Source organism: Mustela nivalis, assembly GCF_964662115.1.
Source record: "Mustela nivalis genome assembly, chromosome: 3".
NCBI classification, from domain to species: Eukaryota; Metazoa; Chordata; class Mammalia; order Carnivora; family Mustelidae; genus Mustela; species Mustela nivalis.
Window position 1 is genome coordinate 84,327,654 of NC_139022.1, and position 26,837 is coordinate 84,354,490.

A 26,837-nucleotide genomic window follows, 5' to 3' on the forward strand; every position below is an offset into this window, starting at 1 on the left:
TCTGAGGGAAAAGAGAGGCCACATATATTGTTCCACATGTGACTCCAAATTCAATAAAAGGCTTTTAATGCAGCACCTGGGTAGCTCAGTGGGTTAAGCATCCAACATAGTTTCTGCTCAGGTCATGATCTCAGGGTTCTAAGATTAAGCCCAGCACTAGGCCTGCTGGGCATGGCGCCTGCTTATGAGTCTCTCCACTTAAGAAATAAAACATAAGGAACCTAAGTGGCTCAGTGGGTTGGGGCCTCTGCCTTCGGGATCCCAGGGTCCTGGGATCAAGCCCCACATCGGGCTCTCTGCTTGGCAGGAAGCCTGCCTCCCCCTCTCTCTCTGCCTGCCTCTCTGCCTACTTGTGATCTCTGTCTGTGAAATAAATAAATAAAATCTTAAAAAGAAAAAAAAAGAAAGAAATGAAACAGATGAACATAGGGGAATGGAGGGGAAAATAAAATAACATGAAATCAGGGAGGGAGACAAACCATAAGAGACTCTTAATTAGAGGGAACAACCTGAGGGTTGCTGGAGGGGAGGTAGGTGGGGGGATGGGGTAACTGGGTGATGGGCATTAGGGGGGCATGTGATGTAATGCACACTGGGTGTTATATGTAACTGATGAATAAATAAACTTACCTCTGAAACCAACAATATACTATATGTCAATTAACTGATTTTAAATTTAAAAAATAAAAATTTAAAAAAGATTCTCTCCCTCTCCCTCTGCCCTGCCCCACCCCCCCATTCTCTCTCTCTCTCTAACATAAATGAATGAATGAATGCTTGGATCAACCAGGAGATCAAAGAAGAACTTAAACAATTCATGGAAACCAATGAGAATGAAGATACTTTGGTCCAAAACCTATGGGATACAGCAAAGGTGGTCCTAAGGGGGAAAAACATAACCATCTAAGCCTCCCTCAAAAAAATTGAAAAATCCAGAATACACCAGCTGTCTCTACACCTTAAAGAACTGGAGAATCAACAACAAATTAAAACAACTCCACACACAAGAAGGGAAATAATCAAGATTAGAGCAGAGATCAATGAGATAGAAACTAAAGATACAGTAGAACATATCAATGAAACTAGAAGCTTGTTTTTTGAAAGAATCAATAAGATTGATAAACCACTGGCCACACTAATCCAAAAGAAAAGAGAGAAAACTCAAATTAATAAAATTATGAACGAGGGCACCTGGGTGGCTCAGTGGATTAAGCCGCTGCCTTCAGCTCAGGTCATGATCTCAGGGTCCTGGGATCGAGTCCCGCATCGGGCTCTCTGCTCAGCGGGGAGCCTGCTTCCTCCTCTCTCTCTCTGCCTGCCTCTCTGCCTGCTTGTGATCTCTCTCTGTCAAATAAATAAATAAATATTAAAAAAATAAATAAATAAATAAATAAATAAAATAAAATTATGAACGAGAAGGGAGAGATCACAACTAACACCAAGGAAGTAGAAACAATCATCAGAAGTTATTATCAACAGTTATATGCCAATAAGTTAAGCAACCTAGATGAAATGGATGCATTCCTGGAAAACTATAAACTCCCAAAACTGAATCAGGAAGAAACTGACAACCTGAATAGACCGATATCTAGCAACAAGATTGAAGCAGTGATAAAAAAAAAAACCTCTCAAAAAACAAGAGCCCAGGAACTAACTGATTCCCTGGGAATTCTACCAAACTTTCAAAGAAGAAATAACACCTATTCTCCTGAGGCTGTTTCAAAAAATTGAAGCAGAAAGAAAACTTCCAGACTCTTTTTATGAAGTGAGCACTACCCTGATCCCCAAACCAGGCAAATATCACACCAAAAAGGAGAATTCAGACCAATATGACTGATGAATATGGATGCTAAGATTCTCAACAAGAGAATCCAACAGCACATTAAAAAGCAAATAGGATCCAACAGCACATTAAAAAGATTATCCACTATGACCAGGTGGGATTCATCCTGGGCTACAAGGATGGTTCAACATTTGCAAATCAATCAATGTGATAGAACAAATCAATAAGAGAAGAGGGAAGAACCACATGGTCCTCTCAATTGATGCAGAAAAAGCATTTGACAAAATCCAGCATCCATTCCTGATTAAAATGCTTCAAAGTATAGGGATAGAGGAAACATTCCTGAACTTCATAAAATCTATCCATGAAAGACCTAAAGCAAATATCCTCAATGGGAAAAAGCTCACAGCCTTGCCATTGAGATCAGGAACACGACAAGGATGCTCACTCTCACCACTCTTGTTCAACATAGTATTAGAAGTCCTAGCAAGAGCAATCAAACAACAAAGAGAAATAAAACATATCCAAATTGGCAATGAATAAGTCAAACTCTCTCTCTTCGCAGATGACATGATACTTTATATGGAAAACCCAAAAGACTCCAACCCCAAACTACTAGAACTCATACAGCAATTCAGTAATGTGGCAGGATACAAAGTCAATGTACAGAAATCAGCTGCTTTCTTATACACTAAATGAAAATACATAAAGGGAAATTAGAGAATCAATTCCATTTACTATAGCATCAAGAACCGTAAGATACCTGAGAATAAATTTAACCAAAGAGGTAAAGGATCCGTACTCGAGGAACTACAGAACACTCATGAAAGAAATTGAAGAAGACACAAAAAGATGAAAGACCATTCCATGCTCTTGGATTGGAAGAATAAGCATTGTTAAAATGTCTATACTGCCTAGAGCAATCTATACTTTTAATGCCATTCCGATCAAAATTCGACCGGTATTTTTCAAAGAGCTGGAGGAAATAATCCTAAAATTTGTATGGAATCAGAAGAGACCCTGAATTGCTAAGGAAATGTTGAAAAACAAAAATAAAACTGGCGGTATCACGTTACCTGATTTCAAGCTTTACTACAAAGCTGTGATCACCAAAACAGCATGGTACTGGCACAAAAACAGACACATAGACCAGTGGAACAGAGTAGAGAGCCCAAATATGGACCCTCAACTCTATGGTCAAATAATCTTTGACAAAGCAGGAAAAAATATACAATGGAAAAAAGACAGTCTCTTCAATAAATGGTGCTGGGAAAATTGGACAGCTATATGTAGAAGAATGAAACTCGACCATTCTCTTACACCATACACAAAGATAAACTCGAAATGGATAAAAGACCTCAACGTGAGACAGGAATCCATCAGAATCCTAGAGGAGAACATAGGCAATAACCTCTTCGGTATCAGTCACAGCAACTTCTTTTAAGATATGTCTCCAAAGGCAAAGGAAACAAAAGCGAAGATGAACTTTTGGGACTTCATCAAAATCAAAAGCTTCTGCACAGCAAAGGAAACAGTGAAAAAAACAAAGAGGCAACCCAAGAAATGGGAAAAGATATTTGCAAATGACAGTACAGACAAAAGGTTGATATCTATGAAGAACTCCTGAAACTCAACACACACAAAAACAGAGTCATATAAAAAAAAATGGGCAGAAGATATGAACAGACACTTCTCCAATGAACACATACAAATGGCTATCAGACACATGAAAAAATGTTCATCATCACTAGCCATGAGGGAGATTCAAATTAAAACCACATTGAGATACCACCTTACACCAGTTAGAATGGCCAAAATTAGTAAGACAGGAAACAACATGTGTTGGAGAGGATGTGGAGAAAGGGGAACTCTCTTACACTGTGGGTGGGAATGCAAGTTGGTGCAGCCACTTTGGAGAACAGTATGGAGATTCCTCAAGAAATTAAAAATAGAGGGGAGCCTGGGTGGCTCAGTGGGTTAAAGCCTCTGCCTTTGGCTCAGGTCATGATCCCAGGGTCCTGGGATCATGCCTCACACCGGGCTCTCTGCTCAGCAGGGAGCCTGCTTCCACCTCTCTCTCTCTCTCTCTCTCTCTCTCTCTCTGCCTGCCTCACTGCCTACTTGTGATCTCTGCCAAATAAATAAATAAATAAATCTTAAAAAAAAAAAAAAAAAAGAAAGAAAGAAATTAAAAATAGAGCTTCCCTATGACCCTGCCATTGCACTACTGGGTATTTTCCCCAAAGATACAGAGGTAGTGAAAAGAAGGGCCATCTATACCCCAATGTTTATAGCAGCAATGGCCACGGTCGCCAAACTGTGGAAAGAACCAAGATGCCCTTCAACGGACGAATGGATAAGGAAGATGTGGTCCATATACACTATGGAGTATTATGCCTCCATCAGAAAGAACGAATACCCAACTTTTGTAGCAACATGGACAGGACTGGAAGAGATTATGCTGAGTGAAGTAAGTCAAGCAGAGAGAGTCAATTATCATATGGTTTCACTTATTTGTGGAGCATAACAAATAGCATGGAGGACATGGGGAGTTAGAGAGGAGAAGGGAGTTGGGGTAAATTGGAAGGGGAGGTGAACCATGAGAGACTATGGACTCTGAAAAACAATCTGAAGGTTTTGAAGGGGCAGGGGGGTGGAAGGTCGGGGGATCCAGGTGGTGGGTATTAGAGAGGGCACGGATTGCATGGAGCACTGGGTGTGGTGCAAAAATAATGAATACTGTTACACTAAAAAAAATAAAAAATTAATTTAAAAAAAAAAAAGAAAAGAAAAGAAACAAAGGAAACTGGGCACCTGGGTGGCTCAGTTGGTTAAGCATCTGCACTTGCCTCAGGTCATGATCCCGGGGTTCTGGGATGCAGTCCCTTTTGGGTTCCCTGCTCAACCGAGAGCCTGTTTCTCCCTCTCCCACTCCCCCTGCTTGTGCTTTGTCAAATAAATAAAATCTTAAAAAAAAAAAGAAGAAGAAAGAAAAAGAAAAAAGAAAGAAAGAAAGAAAGAAAGAAAGAAAGAAAGAAAGAAAGAAAGAAAGAAAGAAAGAAAGAGAAAAGTATCACTAATTGCTAAGGCTTTCTGAAGCACATGGCCATAAGAAGTGACAGCGGACAGTACATATTCCTAGCCACTAAGAAAACTGTGCACAGAGAAATCAGACTGTGGCCAGGGCTCCTATGTCCCATCTCCCATCCAAGGCATGGCTTTATTTTTTATTCTTGTCTTGTAGCTTCTTTGCATCAAAGTTTACTACTTGTAAGCTAGAGGTACCAGAAGGTAAGGGTACACCCAAGTGAAATCTTTCAACATCCAACATATGAAGAACACGTCTGCTCTCCCCATACTATATATTATCTGTGGCAGACACTGAGAGCTGCTTATCCATATCCGTTCTTCCCATCTTTCTTGATGATAAAATCCCACTTTCATTCAAGGTGACAGCATGTCGCAACTGAAACACTGACATATCCTAGCCTCCTTTTGTAGACAGGCGTGGCCACGTGACTTAATTCTAACCAATGAAATATAGGCATACATTGTTAGGCATGACTTCTAGAAAGGCTTCTTAAAGAGAACAAGCAGGTGAGGGTGTCCTTTTGCCTACTCACCCTTCTTCCTCCTTAACCTGAACTCTATAAGTGATAGGTGGAGCTTAGGCAGCCACCTCTAGAGCATGAGGCAGATTGTCCTACTTGCTCAAAATTCTTCTGTCCCTCTGCACTATTACTAAAATAACAGCAAAGTTCAGTGTGAGATTATAGTTCCCCATTCACATTCATGAGTCTGTCCATTTTACTTTTTTTGACCACTGGGATATGGGCAAAAGGGACAGCACATCCACTGCAAGCAGAGGCTCTAAGAGGGACAGTGTTTCCATCCTCTCCTCCTGCACCCCAGCCCTCCATTAGAAGAGGAGCATCTCTCGATAGCCACTTTCCCTTCAGTCTGGGCTCTGGAATAAAAAACAAACTTCAGGGCGCCTGGGTGGCTCAGTGGGTTAAGGCCTCTGCCTTCGGCTCAGGTCATGATCTCAGGGTCCTGGGATCAAGCCCCACATTGGGCTCTCTGCTTGGCAGGGAACCTGTTTCCCTTCCTCTTTCTCTGCCTGCTTCTTTGACTACTTGTGATCTCTGTCTGGCAAATAAATAAAAAATTAAAAACAAAAACAAAAACCCTCAATCTGACACGCCGCCTGGGCAAGAACTGCCACAACCAACCCACAGATCCCAGAGCAAAAAAATGAATATTTGTTCTTTTGGACACAGAAATCTGGGGACTGATTCAGCATTACTGAAGCAAAAGCTGGCTCAACAGATCCTGAGATGTCGATGTGGACAGAAGGAAAAGTTCCGAGAGCTAATATTCCTTGAGGGTTGTTGTAAGTGGTCACTAAGTGTCCTGATGACACTATACCATATGCAATTTTAATGCTACCACACAGCTGAGGTAAATTAGGCACAGAGAGATGAAGTAACTGGCCCTAAATTACTCAGCTAACAAGTAGCAGAGGTAGGATTTAAACCAAGGCTCACTAGCTCCAGACCCTTGCTGTTAACATTTTTGCATATTTCCCTTCAAGTTATTTTTTTTCCTCTGTGGAAATATGTTGTTAGCTTTTAACACACATGAAATACTAGACCAGTGTCTTTTCCATCCTATCACAACTACTTCCCTAATTACTTGTGCACAGACTGGACCAGAACATTAAACACCTGACACAGAGAAAGGAGTTACACACTCAGGCCCATACTCCCTAACCCCTACCTAACAACTGCCACCATCAAAAACATAGGCCTGGGGGCACCTGGGTGGCTCAGTCGCCAAGCATCTGCCTGCGGCTCAGGTCATGGTACCAGAGTCCTGAGACTGAGGCCCCACATCGGGCTCCCTGCTCAGCAGGAAACTGGCTTTCCCTCTCCCACTCCCTCTGCTCTCTGCTTGTGTTCCTGCTCTCACTGTGTCTCTCTCTGTCAAATAAATATACAAAATCTTAAAAAAAAAAAAAAAATTGGGCTGAACCTAAAGCTGAAAAAGATGGCAGACCAGGAAGCTCATTGTCCCGAGACATCCCAAAACAAAACTGGCTAAAATAACCTTTTAGAAGCTCCAGAAGATAATCAAAGGCCTCCAGCAACCAGAACACCAAGTCAAAAAAACATATTCCAAATGAGAAGAAATCTATCCTCCATACTACCACCAAGCTGATGATTCTACCATGTCCTTGGGATCTCGCCGCTTCTCTACTCAAGTATCTCAGCAGACAGCATAATGAAATGTGAATGTGGCTTCCACATATAAGGCCCTCCACTATTTAATCTCATCTACTCCATGAATTCCCTACCCTAGTCATAACTTCGAAGTCCTCATACCCACTATACTCTTTAACTTGCTTATCTATGTTCTCATAACTTCCTTAATTTGTATAGTCTTGCCTCTCCTCTTTAGCCCTGAACGTGGCCAGCTCTCACCCAACGATCAAGATTCAACTCACTCATCACTTCCTATCTGCAGCTTTCTGTAACTACCTTTTCAAGCTTTAGATACCACTTATAATGCACAAGTTACATGCTTTCTTGTCCATCTTCCCCACAAAATTATGATTCCATTCCTACACATCTATACCAAATACCTAAAATACTGTCTAGACCATAGAAACCACTTAATATTTCTGAATCAAGGCGTCTGGGTGGCTCAGTGGGTTAAGCTGCTGTCTTTGGCTCAGGTCATGATCTCAGGGTCCTGGGATCAAGTCCTGCCTCTGCTCAGCAGGGAGCCTGCTTCCGTTCCTCTCTCTCTGCCTGCCTCTCTGCCTACTTGTGATCTCTCTCTGTCAAAAAAAAAAAAAAAAAAAAAAGTATTTCTGAATCAAACATTCTTTCCTGACTCCAGAAAATCTAGACTCTTGGAAGACTCTTATTGGATATTGTTTCTGACTGAGCCTGCTTATTTTCTTTCAATATAAATAAAGTGTTTAAATGTCTTGTCTTAAAGTTAACTGTACAATTTAAATGTTATCTGTATAAGCTCAGAAACCATGGAACAGGGTGAAATTTTCTAGCTGGTGTTTGTTTCTTTGACCTTGCTATATACTTCCCGATTCCAAAAAAGGCCATTCAAAGATTGTGTGTGATAAGCGTGTTCTATTAACAACTATTGAAGTAAAGTCTGTTAAGCACACCCCAGGGTTACCTGTGCTAGGCCAGTGGTTCCCAGAGCTGGCCTCCGCTAGGCCAGTGGTTCCCAGAGCTGGCCTCCGCTGCCAAGTCCTGAGGATTTCGTCAGCAATGCAAACACCAAATCCCCACCCCAGAGACCCCAAAGGTCCAGCGTGGAGCTTAAAGCAGCTGTACATTTAACAAGTTCCTCAGCTGACAATGCTGACCAGGTTTTGAGAAGCACTGATTTCAAAGATACAATGTACAGTGCCAGGGCTCAAAGTGAACTAAGATGTATTTAACTTGGAACTACCTTCTTTTGCAAACTTCACGACCTCCACTGCGTCCCAGAATCAAGACTGGGGGTTCCAGAGAAAACAAAAGAGCTGTTAAAGTGTGCCCACCCTCCACCTGCTTCCTAGTCCGGCCGTCACTGGCGGACAGGTGGAAAAGGAAACAGAGGCTGTCAAGGGATTCCAGCCTACCTGGTAGATGCCAGAGCCCGAGTCTGGCTGGGTGCCCAGCGTGGCCACCGAGTCCCCGTGATAAGCGCGCAGCCCGGGGACAAAGGAGCGGGCGCACGGTCGCAAGGCTAACCTCAGGACAGCCCACATGACAGCCGGCAGGGAGCGAGGGACCAGCGCCAGAGAGGGGCCTGGGAAGGCTCAGAGCTCGCTCTTTCACCTCCGGCTTCCGGGATTCGGAGCACCACACCGCTCTCCCTGCAGCCCCAACCCGCCTGACTCCTCCCAGGTTCTCAGGTCAGGCGTAGCACGTGTCTGCACACGCGGCCGTAATAGGTCGTCGCTGCGCACCTCGCCCCCTGAAGATAGCCAATAAGGGCAGAGGCACCGCCCCGCGAGTCGCAACGCGAGCTCGGGAGTTCCGTGGTCCGGAGGCGGAGCTACCTGGGTTGCCGCCCCCTCCTTTCTCGGGGCTGAGCTGCCTCGGTGAAGGTTTGCTTTTTCTGCGATCCGCTTCGGTTCGTTTTGTACGTGCCGCTTTCTACTTCACCTCTTGATAGAAAGGGACTGAAGCTTGAAAAATCCTATCCTTATGTGAGATCTGGAAACTGAGCCGGCATTAAGCTGTCCTAAGAAACAAAACTCTTTAGAGGAGATAAGTATTTATTCATTCAACAAATACTTCAGTGTCTCCTATTGTCCATGGCTTTTCTGGCGCTGGGTTTTTACAGCTTCGTGAGTCTTCCAGCTTTGTCTTCTTTTTCAGGTGTTTTTTCCGTTTCGTTTTGGTTTTGGTTTTGGCTATTGGGGGCCAATTTCTTGAGATTCCGTATTTTTCGTATGATTTTTTAGCGTTGACTTTGTATCCTGCTAGTTTGTTGAATTCATTTATTAGTTCTAACAGGTTTTTTTTTTTTTTTTTGCGGGGGGGGGGGATCTTTAGAGTTTTCTACATATCCATCATCTGCAAAGTGATCGTTTTACTTCTTTCCTTCGGTTTGAGTGCCTTTTATTTCTCATTCTTTCCTAATTGCCCTGGCTAGGACTTCCAGGACTATGTTGAATAGCGGTGACAAGAGTGAGCATTCTTGCCTTGTTTCTGATCTTCGAAGGAAATGCTTTCAGTCTTTCATCACCAAGTATGGTGTTTGCTGAGCATTTTTCATGTGTGGCCTTTATGATGTTAAGGTAGTTTTCTTCTATTCCTAGTTGGTTGTTTTTATCATGAAAGAGTGTTGAATTTTGTGAAATGCTTTTTCTGCATTAACTGAGACAATCATGTGTGCCTTTTTCTTTCTTGTTAATGTGGCATATTTCAGTGATCATTCAGCATTTAGTATGCTGCCTAATTCATTTCACCAGTATTTTATTGAGGATTTTTGCATCAATATGCATAAGGAATATTGGTCTATAAGGTTGTTGTATCTTTGGTATCAGGATTATGATGGCCTCTGAATGGGTCAGGAAGTGTTACCAACTTTTTGTAAAAGTTTGAGGAAAATTGGTATTAGTTCTTTAAATGTTTGGTAGAATTTACCAGTGAAGCCATAAAGTCCAGGGCTTTTCTTTGTCTGGAGGATTTTGTTTTGTTTTAGTTCTGGGGTTTTTTTAAATTACTGATTCAATCCTCTCACTATAGATCAGTACAAGTTTTCTGTTTCTTTGAGATTAAGTCTTGGTAGGTTTTGTGTGGTAGGAATTTGTTTCATTGAGTTATCCAGTTTGTTGGTGCACATTGTTCCTAATGTTCAGTTTACTTTTTACTTTAGGGAATACAATATTTCAACTTTCGTGGTGGAAATAAAGATGTTTTTACTTGTTTCTGTCATAAATGATCCCAAGGCCACAAAAAAGCACAAAAAAGAATTCATGTCCCACCTTCAATTCCAGTAGGAGAAATGGGGCATCTGGATGGCTCAGTTAGTTAAGCCACCGACAGACTCTTGATTTTAGCTCAGGTTACCACCCTTATTACCTCAGGGTGGTAAAATTAAGCTCCACATCATGCTCTGCCCTGGGTGTGGAACATGCTTGGGATTTGCCCTCCTTCTCTCTCTGCACCCCTCCCCTAGCATGTGCACCCCATCTCTCTAAAAAAACAAAGCAGAAAATATATGATAGACAGTAGGCAAAAATAGAAATAATAAATTTAGAAGAAAAAAAAGGAAGCTGAAATCTAAGTGCTTGCAGTGGAAGATAAAAACAAGTAACAAGGGGTGCCTGGGTGGCTCAGTCATTAAGTGTCTGCCTTCAGCTCAGGTCATGATCCCAGGGGTGCTGGTATCGAGCCCCACATCGGGCTCCCTGCTCAGTGGGGAGTCTGCTTCTCCCTGTCTACCCTTTGCCCTGCTCATGCTCTCTCAAAGAAATAAAAGTCTTAAAACAAACAAACAAACAAAAAAAAGACTAGACTATGAATGGATGTTATGGAAAATGCCGTTATTAAAATTTTAATTGTAATACAAAAGCAGTTGCCTATTTCAGCAATAAATAGAAAATGAACATTTTAAAAACCATATATAATGGTATCAAAGAACACCAAGTACTGGGGTACCTTTGTGTTTCAGTCAGGAGAGCATGCAACTTTTGATCCTTGGGTGGTGAGTTTGAGCCCCATGTTGCATGTAGAAATTACTTAAAATCTTTTTTAAAAAAGTACTTAAAAGTATATCTAACAAATGAGGTGACACTACTATGTATTTAAACATAGTATTTGTACAAGAATATTTACATAGCTTTATTGAAAACACCAAAATTTGCAAACACTCCTGTAGGAAAATGGACAGAAAATTAGGATGTATTCATATAATGTGGTTATCCTCATAAAATGGAATAAAATTCAGCAACAAAAGCAAACAACTACTAACAGGGATGAATCCCAAAAACACGTTGAACAAAAATTACCAAACACACAAAAAAAGAAAAAAGAAAAAAAGCACAGTATGTGATTCCACAAAGTTTAAGGAACAGGCTAAACTACTCTTTGTGGATGAGAGAGGGGAAGGGGCTTAAGCGAACTTCCTAGGGTGATGGAAACGTTTTGTGGGGTTGTTACAGAGGCGTATGTATTGTCAGTCCTCAAACTGAATATATAAGATCTATTTATTTTATTAAATGCATACTATGCCTTAAAAACATTAACCGAAGAAAACAGTGTTGACTCAAAATTATGAACCAAATCAAAGGATGATGGTTTTACATGATGACTCACATTCTGTGATTTGATTCTATCAATTTGTTAGAAGCATTAAAATTATCTAGGCCTTCCCTCTGCCAATCTTGTGACTAACAAAAGTCGCTTCTAAAAAGAAATAGATGCTTCAGTTTTTCTCCCGAAGTTAAAATTGAGACAATCTCCCTCTTCCCAAAACAAGAACAAAACAACAAAAGTGAAGAAAAGAAAGAGAAGGAGGGAGGAACAAAGAAATGGAAAGCAGTAGAGAAAAGGTAACTTAGGGAACCAATAAAAGTGGTAAAAAAATAAAATGATTAATAGAAGTTGCAGATATGAGAACAATGAAATCGGAAGGAACAAAATTATCAAAACAATAATACAAAAACATTTCCCAAAAGGGAAGTAGATGATGTTCCCTATTAAAAAGGTCCATTAAGTGTCCAGCAGCATGAATGCAGGGCCAGGAAAGGAGGGCGGGCTTATACCAAAGTTCATTATTGTGCAGAATACCAGGTCAAAAAACTGTAAGTAGGTAAGCCACATCCAAAGGATAGAGAATCAGAAGGGCACCAAACTTTTTTTTTTTTTTTTAAAGATTTTATTTATTTATTTGACAGAGAGAAACCACAAGTAGACGGAGAGGCAGGCAGAGAGAGAGGGAAGCAGGCTCCCTGCCGAGCAGAGAGCCCAACGCGGGACTCGATCCCAGGACCCTGAGATCATGACCTGAGCCGAAGGCAGCAGCCTAACCCACTGAGCCACCCAGGCGCCCCGGCACCAAACTTTTAAACACTGAAAACTGGAAGACAATGGAGCATGCCTTCAAAATGATGTAAAAATTATTTTCAAATTATTCAGGAAATTCTATTCATAGCCCAACTGAGAGTAGAATAAAGAAATTACAGACACATGAAGTTTTAAACAATGCTATCAGCCATGTATTCTTGCAGTAAACAGTGGAAGATATGCCAAAACAATCAAGAAAGGCAATGGCATGAGCTCAAGAAACAGAATCTAAACCAAGAAAGAGAGGTAGGAAATTCACAGAGTAATAGACAAGGGAAGTCTCATGACACAGCTATACTGCACACAGATATCTGTAAAGCCCCTGGTCCACTTTAAAGTAGGAAGAATGAGCTCCAGAAAGTGTTCCAGGAAAAAAAAAAAAGAAGAAAACAGTTTACCTTATAGTTTGACCATGTGGAAAATTATATGCAGAGGCATTTTAAACACTTGCTGGAGAGTGTGGAAAGTTAAGTCACAGGTTCAAAAACAAAACCCAAAGCAAATGAAAAAAGTGCAGCAATTATTAACTCCAAGAAAAACAAAAGCTTGTACCATGTCACCTTAGTACATAAAGAGATACAGCACTGAATAATTACAATTAATACAGTAACAATACTAAATATGGACTAAACCTTATGATTAACATAAGGGAAGATTAACAAGAGGGAAGCAAGGAGGGGAGTTTTAAGAAAGCTATTTAAGATTTTATTTAATTGGGGCGCCTGGGTGGCTCAGTGGGTTAAGCCGCTGCCTTCGGCTCAGGTCATGATCTCAAGGTCCTGGGATCGAGTCCCACATCAGGCTCTCTGCTCAGCAGGGGGCCTGCTTCCCTTCCTCTCTCTCTGCCTGCTTCTCTGTCTACTTGTAATCTCTGTCTGTCAAATAAATAAATAAAATCTTAAAAAAAAAAAAAAGATTTTATTTAATTTACTTGACAAAGAGAGAGAAAGAACACAAAGTGGGGGAACAGCAGGCAGAGGGAGAGGGAGAACCAGGTTCCTTGCTGAACAGGAAGCCCAATGGAGGACTCAGTCCCAGGACTCTGGGATCATGACTTGAGCTGAAGGCAGATGCTTAACTGAGTGAATCACCCAGGTGCCCAAAGAAAGCTAAAATTCTTAAGTACCATGACGGAATGTCAGTTATCAATGTCTAACATTGGAAATTCTATAAATAACAATAACAATAGCAGAAGACACAGCTTGTTTGAAATGTAGCACTACTTGACTTTTTCAGCCATGTATAAATATTTTTTAAAATATGATATAATGCATACTAAAAGGTTAGTACCATGTCTAGCATAATAAATGGTAGCCTGTTGTTTTAAAAAAGTGAAAGTTTTAAAAATCTGCGGTGGTGGGGGGGGATGAGGATAAAAAGGGTGAGAATGAGTTTAGTACAAAACTTGTGTGAAGTACTGACCCCAAATTTAGCTTTGCATTAAAAAAGAAAATAATACAAGGGTTCACACAGCACATATACAAAAACAAAACAACAATAACAAAATCAAACCAGTCGAACAGAAGCCCAATTATTCCTGGTACTGAAGCCAAAGAGAAATTATCCTAAATAGGATTCTCATAGGTAGGATATTGGATGATATAACTATTTAAAACTCTCTAACACCATTACAGTAAAAATATCAATTTCTTTAGGCTTTTATTCGATTTCACATAATGTCTCTAAACACAACCAGACCAAAAAATATAGGCAGCTCATATATAAAGCTCTTTGATAATATGAGTAAATTCAAGATAAAAATTCCATCCTGGGCTTTAGATTATATGTCCAGGATTATATTATGGCCAGGACAAAAGTTTCTCTACAAAGAAAACAAAGTGGGAAGAAAAATCAGTAAAAGAAACTGAGTTCTGATACCTAAAAATTCATTATATAAGGAATAAATAAACAAGAAAGCAACTCTTCACATGTCCTAAATGGGAGGAAGGGAGAAGTCTATACTTTAATCTTATAAGATCAAAAAAATATCCTTCACAGCATACTTATAAGACAAAAGATTAATTCTTCCACTTACATTTTTATGAATGGAAGAAAGTATATGCTGTAGGTGAAAAACTGACAAGTTTTGGTTAAACAATATCTTTAAGTCATGTGAAAAGAGGGGTGCCTGCGTGGCTCAGTGGGTTGAGCCTCTGCTTTCAGCTCAGGTCATGATCTCAGGGTCCTGGGATCGAGCCCCATATTGGGCTCTCTGCTCAGCGGGGAGCTTGCTTCCCCCTCTCTCTCTGCCTGTTTTTTTAAAATATTTTTTAAAAAAAAAAGACATCCTTTAAAAAAAAAAAAGTCATGTGAAAAGAAAAAACAGGGCGCCTGGGTGGCTCACTGGGTTAAGCCGCTGCCTTCGGCTCAGGTCATGATCTCAGGGTCCTGGGATCGAGTCCCGCGTCGGGCTCTCTGCTCAGCAGGGAGCCTGCTTCCTCCTCTCTCTGCCTGCCTCTCTGCCTACTTGTAATCTCTCTCTGTCAAATAAATAAATAAAATTTAAAAAAAAAGAAAAGAAAAGAAACAATAGTAGTATAAAATAACTTTTATTTACATAATTTATATCTATAGAACATAACTGCTTTCTTTAGAACAAGAAAATTTACAAATGACAGGTATTGCTTTTTTGTCAAAAACTCCTTCAAGCAAGAGTATATATGGTCACTTCTAATTTGAACAACATGGTGGTAAGCAGCAGATATTCATATTTTTAACTGTGCCTCAATCATTTACCAACAGTTAGGCTTTTAAAATCATCATGTTGACCACTTGCTAAAATATAAGTATTCAGGAGGAAAAGTCAAGAAAATAAAGACCATTATTCATACCTCCTTTCAGATTTACAAAATAATTCTTCACAACATCATCTTTACAAGAATATAAACAAAGGGTGTGACTAATCCTTTCCACCTTGTAAGGTAAATACAATGATTAAGTTTCTTATTTTCGCAGATAAGTTTGAAGGATATAATAGTAGGACAATTTATCTTGGCTGACTTGATTCTCTTACACAATGAATACCCAAAGATAAAATTATTTTTTTATATAGTAAGAAGTTACACCTTCCATAAAATGAATTCATTATAGATGAACAAGAGACAGGTGTTAACAAAGTTAAAAAATAAATATTACACAAGGGATAGAATAATAGTTTAACTGTGACAACCTAACATCCAAACTAAGATTAAATGAAAGAAACTGTTTCAAAATATGAGACTTTAAAAATTTTATAAAAACAGGGCATTAAAATAGCTATGTGATTGACAACCATGATTTTTGTGACATATTAATCACATGAAATAAATTAATGCATACCTACTGAGAATTTCCACTCAGATTTATAGATCCCCCTTGATGACACAAAAGTTAAATTATAAATTTCACTATAAAGCAATGAATAAGAAATGCTCTAATAGCAATTTTAGGATTACTGTTACATTTGCTGAACCACATCCTATTTTACTAATGAAGTTGAAAATTCGCCACTATTTTTTTCAATATACAAACACAATTATCTAGACATTAAAATATCTTCCCAGTTGAAATACTGATCATTTTGTAATGCAATCATCACAGTTTTAATTGTGATGCACAACTAATAACTTCAATGAGAGATATGTCAAAGATAAAATGTCAGCACCTTAAGGTAAGAAAATTACTATCTAATATAGGGGTCAAATGAAAAGCCCATTACAGCCATGTCCATCCCTTCAGTATTGTCTGTGGCTGTTTTCACACTGAAACAGCTGCCACGGAGGCCATCCAGCCTGCAAATTCAAGAATATTTTGCAGAAAATGTTTCTAACTCCTGCTCTGAGGCTTTTCAAGTAAAAGAACAAATTTGTTTTTGAGAAGTTTGATTTGAACCACCGAAGATTTGCTTGGGTAGATAATGGAATTACATGTATAAAAAGCAAAATTTCAAAATCAAAAACAACCCTTAAATTAATACTGATGATAATCACTGACTAAATAAAGTCTTATTATCTTATTTTCTGTTTTAATATCACAATTATGTTCTGTGCTTAAAGGCCTAAGAGCCCCTTAAGCAAAATTTAATGGGGGGAAAAAGCTATCAAGAAATTAGTTTTTAAAAAAAGGAATGTATGTGAGTGTGTTTGTGTGTGTGTGTGTGTGTGTGTGTGTGTGTGTGTAAAAGGGACTGAATTTTGTAGGCAAATCTCCCTCATAAATTAAGGGTTTTTTCCCCATACAAATCCTGAGATTATCCAAAAAAATAAGAAAAACAAAAACTTCACAGTACAAATTCAATATACTAAACTATGAGAAAAAAATGTATTCAAAACATATATACTATCCAAATACTTTTAGTGATATAACTATAAATATCTTTAAAAATTAAAGGGAAAAGGGACAAACACAAATTTGTCAATGTTGTCTTTACCCATAATCTGAGTGGTGAAAATAATTAAAACTCAATATTCCTTTAAATAAAAAATTTAAAAATAAATAAACTTTTTGATGTTTCATTTTTATAAATAAGTTTAAATACTACTTGTTCAATTAGGACTAATGTTACATCAACATGAATTAGAAAAATACATATTTTCCAGTCAAATAGCTGATAATAGAAAAGTTTTTAAGATTTACCATACTAAAGTGGAGATTTCACAAGATGCTTTCATATACTCAGAGGCAACTGTAAAGGCCTTCAGCAAAACAAATAAAACACAAAAACAAACAAACAAATAAAAAAAAAAAACATAAAAAAGCCTTTACAAAATAAGTTCACTAAATGCTAAATACAATCTACCTCCAAATAAGTCGGCACTGTGATTTATACAGAGAGTTTACCCACAGCACTCCAAAATGTCCACGTGTGTTCAGCACAGTAAGAGTCAAAACGTGAACAAGAGAAGCTATTTCTGTCTCAGAAGCAGTCTTAATTGCTTTGTATTTCCAAAATGCTGAATCAATCAGAATGAAAGGAACCTCAGCTATGTTTTCCACTGATTATAAAAGCTTTAAATCAAGCTCTTAAATATTCAAAATCAATCTAAAGAAAAAAAGCCAGTGATGCTTTTTTCTAAATACTGCTTAGTTGATATTTGACTCTGGAAATCCTAGACTTAAAAAAATTTAAAAAAAAAAAAAAAGACTTTTATTCTGTTTCATCTACTTCGATAAAGATATCACCGAAGAAATATTCTGAGACTGTGGTTGGCTCCTCCTCAGGTACCCGGTTTTGGCTACTTTTACATTCTTCTTTTGGTAAGGGACGATCACAAGAAGCCTAAAAAGATAATAAAAATAAGTATGCAATATAACATTTATATATTGGTAGTGGTCATCCAAATTGCCATCTCTTTGAAAAGCAATATAGTAATAAATATTAAGAGGTTTAAATATGTTCATACTCTTTGACCCAAAAGTTTCGTTTCTGTGCTGTTTTATTAGGGAAATAATACTAAACATAGTAAGAATTTTATGAGTAAGATAACCTTTGAAGTATTAGTTAAAATAATAAAATTGGACTCAACAAACACAACAGTGGGTATGATTAGATTAATTATAGTGTACATATGATCCATTATTTTACCATAATTTCCATGAAAAAAGTTAATACAGAAAAGCATAACATCAAATCTATAATGAAACATTTTGATAACCTGCATAAGAATACAGATCCACAAAATAGAATAGTATTCCAAGGCAACTACAAATTAAAGCAATCCTATCAAAAGTTAGCATACTTACGAACTTACAAAAAATTAAGACAACATCGTATTGTCATTGGAACAGACTTATATATCAACAAAAAAGACTAGAAATATCCCCAACACATACTGGAAATTTAGTATGAGAAAAGTTGGATTATTTAATAAATGATGTTGGACAACTATATAACCATATTAGGAAAAAAAGAAGTCAAACCAAAATAAATTCAAGATAAATCAAATGATTTAAATGTGAAAATATTTTTTAAAACATCTATTCTAGGGACGCTTGGGTGGGTCAGTCTGTTAAAACATCTGCCTTTAGCTCAGGCCATGATCTCAGGATCCTGAGACTGAGCCCCAAGTCAGCCCCCTGCTGCGCAGCCTCCCCCCCCCACTCCCCCACCCCCGCCACCTTCTGCTCATGCTCCCTCAAATAAATAAATAAAATCTTAAAAAACAATCTACTCTAAAATATCATGGGAAAACAATTTTTAATAATCCTGGATTGGGGGAGAGGGAGTTATCTTTTTAAATGACTCAAATGCAGAAGTCATAAAAGAAAAGATTGATAAATTCACCTATGTAAAAAGTTTTTAAATGTCCACATGGCAAAAACTACTGTACACAAAATCAAAAAACAAATGACATATAGGTTTTTAAAAATTAACAAATATACACATATAACCTTTATCCCAAAGGGTTTTCGTTAATGGAAGAGCTTCTACAAATCAACATGAAAAATACTAATGATGCAATTTTTTTTTAAAACCAAACATGGAGTGCTTGGATGGCTTAGTCGGTTAAGCATCTGCCTTCAGTGCATCATGATCCCAGAGTCCTGGGATTGAGTCCCTCAATCGGGCTCCCTGCTCAGTGGGGAGCCTGCTTCTCCCTCTCCCTCTGCTGCTCCCCCTGCTTGTGCTCACTCTCTCTCTGTGTCAATTAAATAAATAAATAAATAAATAAAATCTTTTTTAAAAAATCAAACATGATTAGATGGTTCATAGAGAAAGCATAAATGATTCAAATACATGAAGAAGTGCTCAACCTCACTCATATGCTCATTAAATCTACAAAGAATTCCAAAAGTGAAAAAAAATGATGACATCTAGTGTGAGGAAAAAGAACCTAGTCTCCTACACTGCTGCTAAAAACGGAAACTAATACGTTCCGTATGGAAGACACTCAAGCAATCTCTATCAAAAGAATAACCCCCTTTTGATCCAACAATTCTATTTCTAGGAATTCAACCTGTAGATAAATGTGTAAAATCACTCATTTATAAGTTAGCTATTACCCTATTATTTGAAGCAGCAAATCCATTAGGAATAACCTAAATGACTACCAGTGTGAGACCACTATTACTCTATGGTACATCAAAACAGTGGGACATGATCTAGTCATTAAAAATAATGGGGGCGGGCGCCTGGGTGGCTCAGTGGATTAAGCCGCTGCCTTCGGCTCAGGTCATGATCTCAGAGTCCTGGGATCGAGTCCCGCATCGGGCTCTCTGCTCGGCAGAGAGCCTGCTTTCCTCTCTCTCTCTGCCTGCCTCTCCATCTACTTGTGATTTCTCTCTGTCAAATAAATAAATAAAATCTTTAAAAAATAAATAAATAAATAAAAAATAAATAAATAAAAATAATGGGGGCATTGGGCGCCTGGGTGGCTCAGTGGGTTAAGCCGCTGCCTTCGGCTCAGGTCATGATCTCGGGGTCCTGGGATCTAGTCCCGCATCGGGCTCTCTGCTCAGCAGGGAGCCTGCTTCCTCCTCTCTCTCTCTGCCTGCCTCTCTGCCTACTTATGATCTCTCTCTGTCAAATAAATAAATAAAATCTTTAAAAAATAATAATAATAATGGGGGCATGGGGCGCCTGGGTGGCTCAGTGGGTTGAGGCCTCTGCCTTTGGCTCAGGTCATGAACCTAGGGTCCTGTGATGGAGCCCCATACTGGGCTCTCTGCTAAGCGGGGAGCCTGCTTCCTCCTCTCTCTCTGCCTGCTTCTCTCTCTGCTCAGCAGGGAGCATGCTTCACTAATAACAAAAGAAATGCTAATTAAACAGATGAAATTACATTTCTACCCTCTACTGTCATATTAAATGAGAAAAAAATTTATTTTCAAGAGTTAATATCTAAAGCTGGCAAGACTAGGACCTTAACTGGCACAGTTACACTGCTGATAATTTTAACAGCTGTTCTCCACAGTCATTTGGCTACAATAAAAATTCATAACATACTGGTTCCAGAAAATAATTCTAGGAAATATGAAGTATTTTTAAAAATTTTAAAGACAGTCTTTGCAAAAGTACTCCTTTTGAGACTCATGCTATCTAATAGATCACCAGCCTTTTCTGTGTTGAAATCCTAAGTAACCAATCCCAATACTCTTCCAAAGTTTCTGATGTAAATTCATATATGTTTCCATCCCAGGACTTGCCATATGAACATCAATAGCATGAAGAGAAATGAAACATGCAAATAAATTCTAATTTTACTAATCCTTGAATTCTTATGGATTTCAGGACATTTCCCCCAAAACAAATAAAACACCAGCAACATTTTGTTTTGCTTCCACAGATCAAAAAGTTCTCTGCATTAAAGGAATGACAATTAAAGGGTCCATGTACAGCTGGCTTAAATGCCTCTGTACTAAAGGAGTTGTAACTTCTTAGTTTAATACCTTATCTTCCTTTCTTATAGTGAGGTATGATGGGGAGAAGACAGACAAGAGATGCTCTGAAACAATTTCTAATATCCAAATGAAAATAGCAATTGCCATGTTTTTCCTAGTTGAGTCTGTTTCTAACCCATTCTTTTTTTTTTTTTTTCTAAGATTTTATTTGTTTATTTGACAGACAGAGATTACAAGTAGGCAGAGAGGCAGGCAGAGAGAGAGAGAGGAGGAAGCAGGCTCCCCGCTGAGCAGAGAGCCTGATGCGGGACTCAATCTCAGGACCCTGGAATCATGATCCAAGCAGAGGTTTTAACCCACTGAGCCACCCAGGCACCTCTCTAACCCATTCTATACAAACAATAAAATATAACAGTTATCACATACCTGAGTTGCTGAACTGCCAGTATTCTCAGATTGAGTATCAACAACACTTGGAGATGGAGCCTGATCAGAGGACTCTTGGATTTTTTTCTGGCTTTCACTGAGTGGATTTGATCTTTTCAGATTCTTTCTTGATACAGGTATAAGAGGTTTTAGACGTTTCTTATTATAAACCTGAGTAGGTTCATCAGACTCCAAACTATTCTTTGAACATATTAAAGACAAAAATCCCAGGGGTCTTCTGCCAGGTCTAGAAACGCAAATGTAAAGATATTCAAGAATATGCAAGAAGAGAGATTCGTAATACCAACTTCTTTCCATGAATATGAAAATGGCACATGCGATACCACATTAGTGGTATCAGCATATCTACTAAATATCTTTATTATTTTGATCATTATATACCAGTAGCTGGTATACCATCATACCATCGGGTGCCAATGCAGATTTTCTACCTAAAAAGTTAGTTTCAGCATTTAAAGTTAAGCTCCTGTTATATGGAATGTAACAAATTCCTAAAATTCCATATTTATCTGAAGAGTCCTACAAAATGTTGACTACCGAACTTCCTTTGATAAAACTCCTTCCCTTTACATTACTGACAGAGAGATATGTTTATAAAACAGCATCCTTAGGAGTGAACTTAGTCTTTACATATATATCATATCTGTTGCATACAGGTTACATTTACCCTTTGAGAAAGAGAAATGGAGAGAATTTCTGTTAAAGAGCATCTCATAGTACCTGGATAATGGGGTTTTTGAAGATGATGCAATGTTATTCATTTGTTCAGACTTCGAAGCAGCACAAATTCCCTCCTCCTTAGCAGACACAATCCTCTCATCCTGAGGTAACTGAGATGTACTTTTTTCTATATGTGTATCTGTTGTTTTATCAAGAGACCCAGATTCTATACTCTGAAAAGTTGGTTCAAGTTGCTCTTTCTGAGGTTCTGGAGTTGTATGTGTCCCTCCTGAGGTAGGGAAGATACCTTGTTCCTTGTAAGACTCCCCTTCAAAAAATGAAGACAAATGATAAACACAGAGAACACATATTGAAATCTGTATATACAACATACCATTAACTTACTCTAATAAGAATAAACTAAATTATAAATTAATATGTAAGTCATCTGGACTATTACGAACTTTGTAGCTGGTTTAAAAAAAAAAAGTATGGTTAGAATTTTTTCATTCAGATACAAAATAGTCCTACCAACATATTTTGACCTAGAAAATCTTTCTCCATAAATCTATCTTCAACTAACAAAATAAGAGTTATTACCTGCTAATCCCTGGGTAGTAAACCAAAGGAACTATAAAAACTCTTTTATGCTCAGCTTTCTAATTCCTAAAATATAATTGTTCAGCTTTTATAGGACATCCTGTGGCCACATAGTTTTCTATTAATTACAGGATTAAAGCAGCTTTGTATGGCTATGAAAGTGCCAAATCCAAGATCTCAGCTGGGGAGAAAAACATAAGAATCAAAGCAAGATTCTTAGAGAAAATGAGCAAGATCTCTTCTTCAATTCCAAATTTTAACAGATGCATTAAAAATAGCCAATTGTAATCATATTAAAATTTATTTCACTCACCTGTTTCCTCAGAAGCATTTATCATTTCCTTTGAACACACCTGTTTTAAGAAAATTAAGAAAAAAAAATTTATCAAGTAAAACGTCATTCTTTTTTTTTTTTTTTTTTTTAATGAAGTAAGCATGTATCTCCCAGAAACCTCTGGGGTAAAAGATGTCTTATGGAAATGCTACCAGCATTTATGAAAAAGACATTGCTACTGTTACTAAATCTATTCCAGAGCACAGTAAAAGAGAAGTTTTCCAATGCTTTTAATAAACCAGTATTAATATTAATTCAAATTCTGATTATAACCAGTACAAAAATATCAAATATAATAGTACAAACATAATTCAGCAACATATCAAAAGACTAACACAACATAATCAAGCAGAGTTTGTCTCAGGAATGCAAAGATGTTTGAGTATGTGAAATTTAGTAGAAATCAACTGAACTGAGAAGAAAAATAATACCCCCATCTGTATGTTTACGGGGAAAGTATCCAATATTATTTTTACTTTAAAAAAAGGCATTTTCTTAACACCATAAACTGTAATTACTGCAATTCAAAACCAGCATCCCATTCATAAACACTGGAAATATTCTCATTTAAATCAGGAATAAGAAAAAGATGTCTACTATCAGGACTGTTTTCTGATATTTTTTGAGTTTTGTTAGCCTATATAGAAAAGAGAAAGAAATTAAGTGTATACGAAGTGTATGAGAAGAATGAGAAAACCCAACAGAATCAAGTGAAAAATTACTGTAGGTGGTAAGGGAAATTCAGTAAGTTCTCTAATGTTTTGTTGTCAATGATAATGACAACAAAAAAGATAAAATTCTTAGGGGATGACCTAAGAAGAAACGGACCAGAATTTAAATGAAGAACTAAAAATACCACTGAGACATAAAAGAGTAATTAAACAAGTGGAAAGACATACTATGTTTTTGAATTTAAAAAAAAAAATCCAACGTAACAAAAATTCTGACACCAACTTTCCCTATGTTAACTGGTCAAATTAATATGATCCTAATTTAAGTATCAAGAGTTTCTTTTTTTTTTTTTAAAGCTCTAAACAAGTAAATTCTAAAATTAACATCAACTTTAGAACATATACCCAGCTAGGAAAAACTTGAAAAAAATAAAATAATGTGCAGGGGAGAGAGAAACTTTCCATTTAAGATAGCAAAGCATTTAAAAACTACAGTAATTTAAAACAGTGGGACACTGTTGCTCTAGAACAAACAGGTGAATCTCAAAGTAGAAGAAAATTCAGGGAGTACACTCAAATACATATGGGACTTCATACCCAGTAAGTTGAATTTTAAGTCAGTGGAGAAAAAATGAATTATTCAACAAATGGTGCTGGTACAACTAAGTAGACACCTGGAAAACATGAAATTGGTTCCACTCTTCTAACACCAAAATAAATTCTAAACAAATCATTAATGTTAACTCTAAGAATTTATACTAAATCTCAAGGTAGACTTTCAATGTGTAACACAATCCCCAGAAGCCATACATAAAAAGACTGATAAATGGATTATATAAAAAAATGTCTACATGTCTCTGTGACTGCAGTATGTGTGCATTCTAAAATTTACAATTATAACTTCAACATTTTATAAGCATTTTTTTATTGTCAGAATGTTTTAAGTTTAAAAAATAAAAATCACAAATAAGATCAAAGAGGGGTCTGGTTGGCTCAGTCAGTTAAATATGTGCCTTTGGCTCAGGTCATGATCCCAGAGTCCTAGGACTGAGCCCCACACTGGGCTCCCTGCTCAGTGGGGAGCCTGTTTCTCACTATGCCTCAACTGCAACTCCCCCTGCTTGCGTGATGCTCTTCCTTTCTCTGTCAAATAAGTAAAATCTTATAATAAATAAGTAAAAAATTTTTTTAAAAACCACAATGTTTGAAAGGAATGCTAATGAACTAATGAAACTGGGTGACTGATACACAGGGATACATTATACTTCCTTACGTTTTTAAATTCTTAAAAAGTTTCGTATTAAAAAAAACTGGGGCACCTGGCTGGCTCAGTGTATAGAGCATGTGACTCCTGATCTTGGAGCTGTAAATTTAAGCCCTGCATTGGCGTAGAGATTATTTAAAAATAAAATCTTACCCAATACCCAAAAAATCAACCAAAAAGAGGTCTGCAAGAAAAAAAGAACACACACAAAAAGTAGTCAAAAGACAAAAAGTAGGGGAAAATATATGCAACTCCTTCAAAGACATAAACAACACAGAGTTCCTCCAAATCTCTAGGAAAAAGATCAACAACACAACCACAAAAATGGCTAAAGAATACAAAGTCATTTCACAGAGAAAGGAATACAAAAGGCTTCTAAGTATATGAAAGATATTCAACCTTACTTGTCATAAGAGAAATTAAAACCATTCAGGGTGGTTGGGTTATGGACATTGGGGAGGGTATGTGCTATGGTGAATGCTGTGAAATGTGTAAGCCTGATGATTCATAGACCTGTACCCCTGGGGCAAATAATACATTATATGTTAATAAAAAAAAAAATTCTGTGATACCATCTTCCACCCATCAGATATACAAGAATCCACTGCCTCTGTTGTCTGCCCTCACCTAAGGACTACTGGTCTTCAACTATCCCTTTGAGAAGAGATTCTAAATCAACTTTCCCAAAAATAAATTAATTAATTCTTCCACAGTGTAGCTACACAGTTGAGATAAATTATCATGAGTATTGGAAACATAAACAAGTGGGTGCTAAGAAACCTTTAACATAGTGGCTGGTGATGAAATCCGCATAGTATCTTCAGGCTTCCCAAAGACAGTGATGACTGAGCTAAAGAAGTTTCTATGTTTGGCAAGAAAATGTTTCATAAAAAGATAATAAAAGAAATGCCCTGGGATGTGAAGAAAGATGGTGCTTTCTAGAAACTGAAAGATGGCCAATATGGTAACAGAGTGAGGCACACAGTGAGATCAGAGACAGAAATGGGCCAGACTAATAGAGGGCCTTTAAGGTTCTGGTTCTCTTCCTAAAAGCAATGGATAGCTTTATGCGTTATGGTAATACTGATGATGATACTACTATTACTATTTTACACAACGGGAAACTCATTCACAGAAATAAAAAATCCTAACTCGGGTCCCAAAACTGTTAAAGGGTACAACCGGGATCCAGATCTGTAGGACAATTTTGGCTTATTTTTTTTAAGCCATTTACAAAGAACTATGAATGGACTTCCTGACTAATGTCCATCAATTTTCATCTAGAACAGCTGAAAATGAGAATCCAAAACCAGTTTTAGCTGGATTATTAATGGTGAAAAGTATTAGAACTATCTTTATATAAAGAGTCTAAAGAAAGAAACAGAAATGGATCTGTTGTAATATGGCCTTCTTACTTGCTTGATGATTCTATCTTACCTCGGAAGTATAATTTTGACAATCATCTCCTGAAGTGAGCAAACTTTTTTTGGGAGGAGGAACCTGGTCACTTTCATCAAGCATACAGTGAAATCTCTTCCTAGATATAAGATCCAAATTAGCAGGAGGAAGCTTTTCAGAATCATCTTTTCCAGGATCAGATAAACAGATGGTATTCTGACCAACTGAAGTTACTGGAAAACTCACACTGTATAGAAAATGCATACATATGAAATTAGCAAATTAGAAGCTACTTAATGAGGTAAAAGGCTGAAATATTCCAGTGAAAACTGCCAAAAAACTTCCAAGTAACTAATATATATATATAAATGGCCGTAGTCACAAAAATGTTAGTTCTGAGATCCATTCATACTCAAAAACTCACAACTTAAATCCATAATACTAAATTAAATCCAAGGTATAAAAATAGTGTTTTCCTTATCTATAAAGTTAAAATTTTAATCTAAAATGCCTTTTACTTACATAAAAGGCTAACATCTAATGCTACTTGACAGAGAACTAAGCATCTTAACCAGTGACTGTTAAAATACAACAATTCTCTAGTAAGGAATTTAAAAAGCAGTATTAAAATATATAGAAATGGGGCGCCTAGGTGGCTCAGTTGGTTAAGTGTCTGACTCTGGATCTCAGCTCAGGTCTTGATCTCAGGGTTGTGAGTTCCAACCCCATGTTGGGCTCCACACTGGGCACGGAAGCCTACTTGAAAAAA

General features: G+C 37.7%; 2 protein-coding genes across 5 annotated transcripts in view; both read right to left on the reverse strand.

The window, feature by feature from the left end:
- The window catches only part of MCCC2 (methylcrotonyl-CoA carboxylase subunit 2), a 69,398-nt gene extending 60,664 nt beyond the window's left edge, over positions 1-8,734 (reverse strand). Inside the window, exon 1 of one of the 3 annotated variants that reach the window (XM_082722963.1) lies at positions 8,439-8,734. In XM_082722963.1, coding sequence (XP_082579089.1) covers positions 8,439-8,567 — 129 coding nt within the window. In that variant the 5' untranslated portion in view covers positions 8,568-8,734. The remainder of the gene's footprint in view (positions 1-8,438) is intronic. The other 2 variants (XM_082722961.1, XM_082722962.1) reach the window with 2 other exon arrangements.
- Positions 8,735-14,911: 6,177 nt separating this feature from the next.
- The window catches only part of BDP1 (BDP1 general transcription factor IIIB subunit), a 95,774-nt gene continuing 83,848 nt past the window's right edge, over positions 14,912-26,837 (reverse strand). For both annotated transcript variants that reach the window (XM_082722929.1, XM_082722928.1), the window contains exons 35-39: positions 26,108-26,315; positions 22,715-22,754; positions 21,862-22,129; positions 21,121-21,367; positions 14,912-17,635 (exon numbers count right to left, since the gene is read on the reverse strand). In XM_082722929.1, coding sequence (XP_082579055.1) covers positions 17,504-17,635; positions 21,121-21,367; positions 21,862-22,129; positions 22,715-22,754; positions 26,108-26,315 — 895 coding nt within the window. In that variant the 3' untranslated portion in view covers positions 14,912-17,503. The remainder of the gene's footprint in view (positions 17,636-21,120; positions 21,368-21,861; positions 22,130-22,714; positions 22,755-26,107; positions 26,316-26,837) is intronic.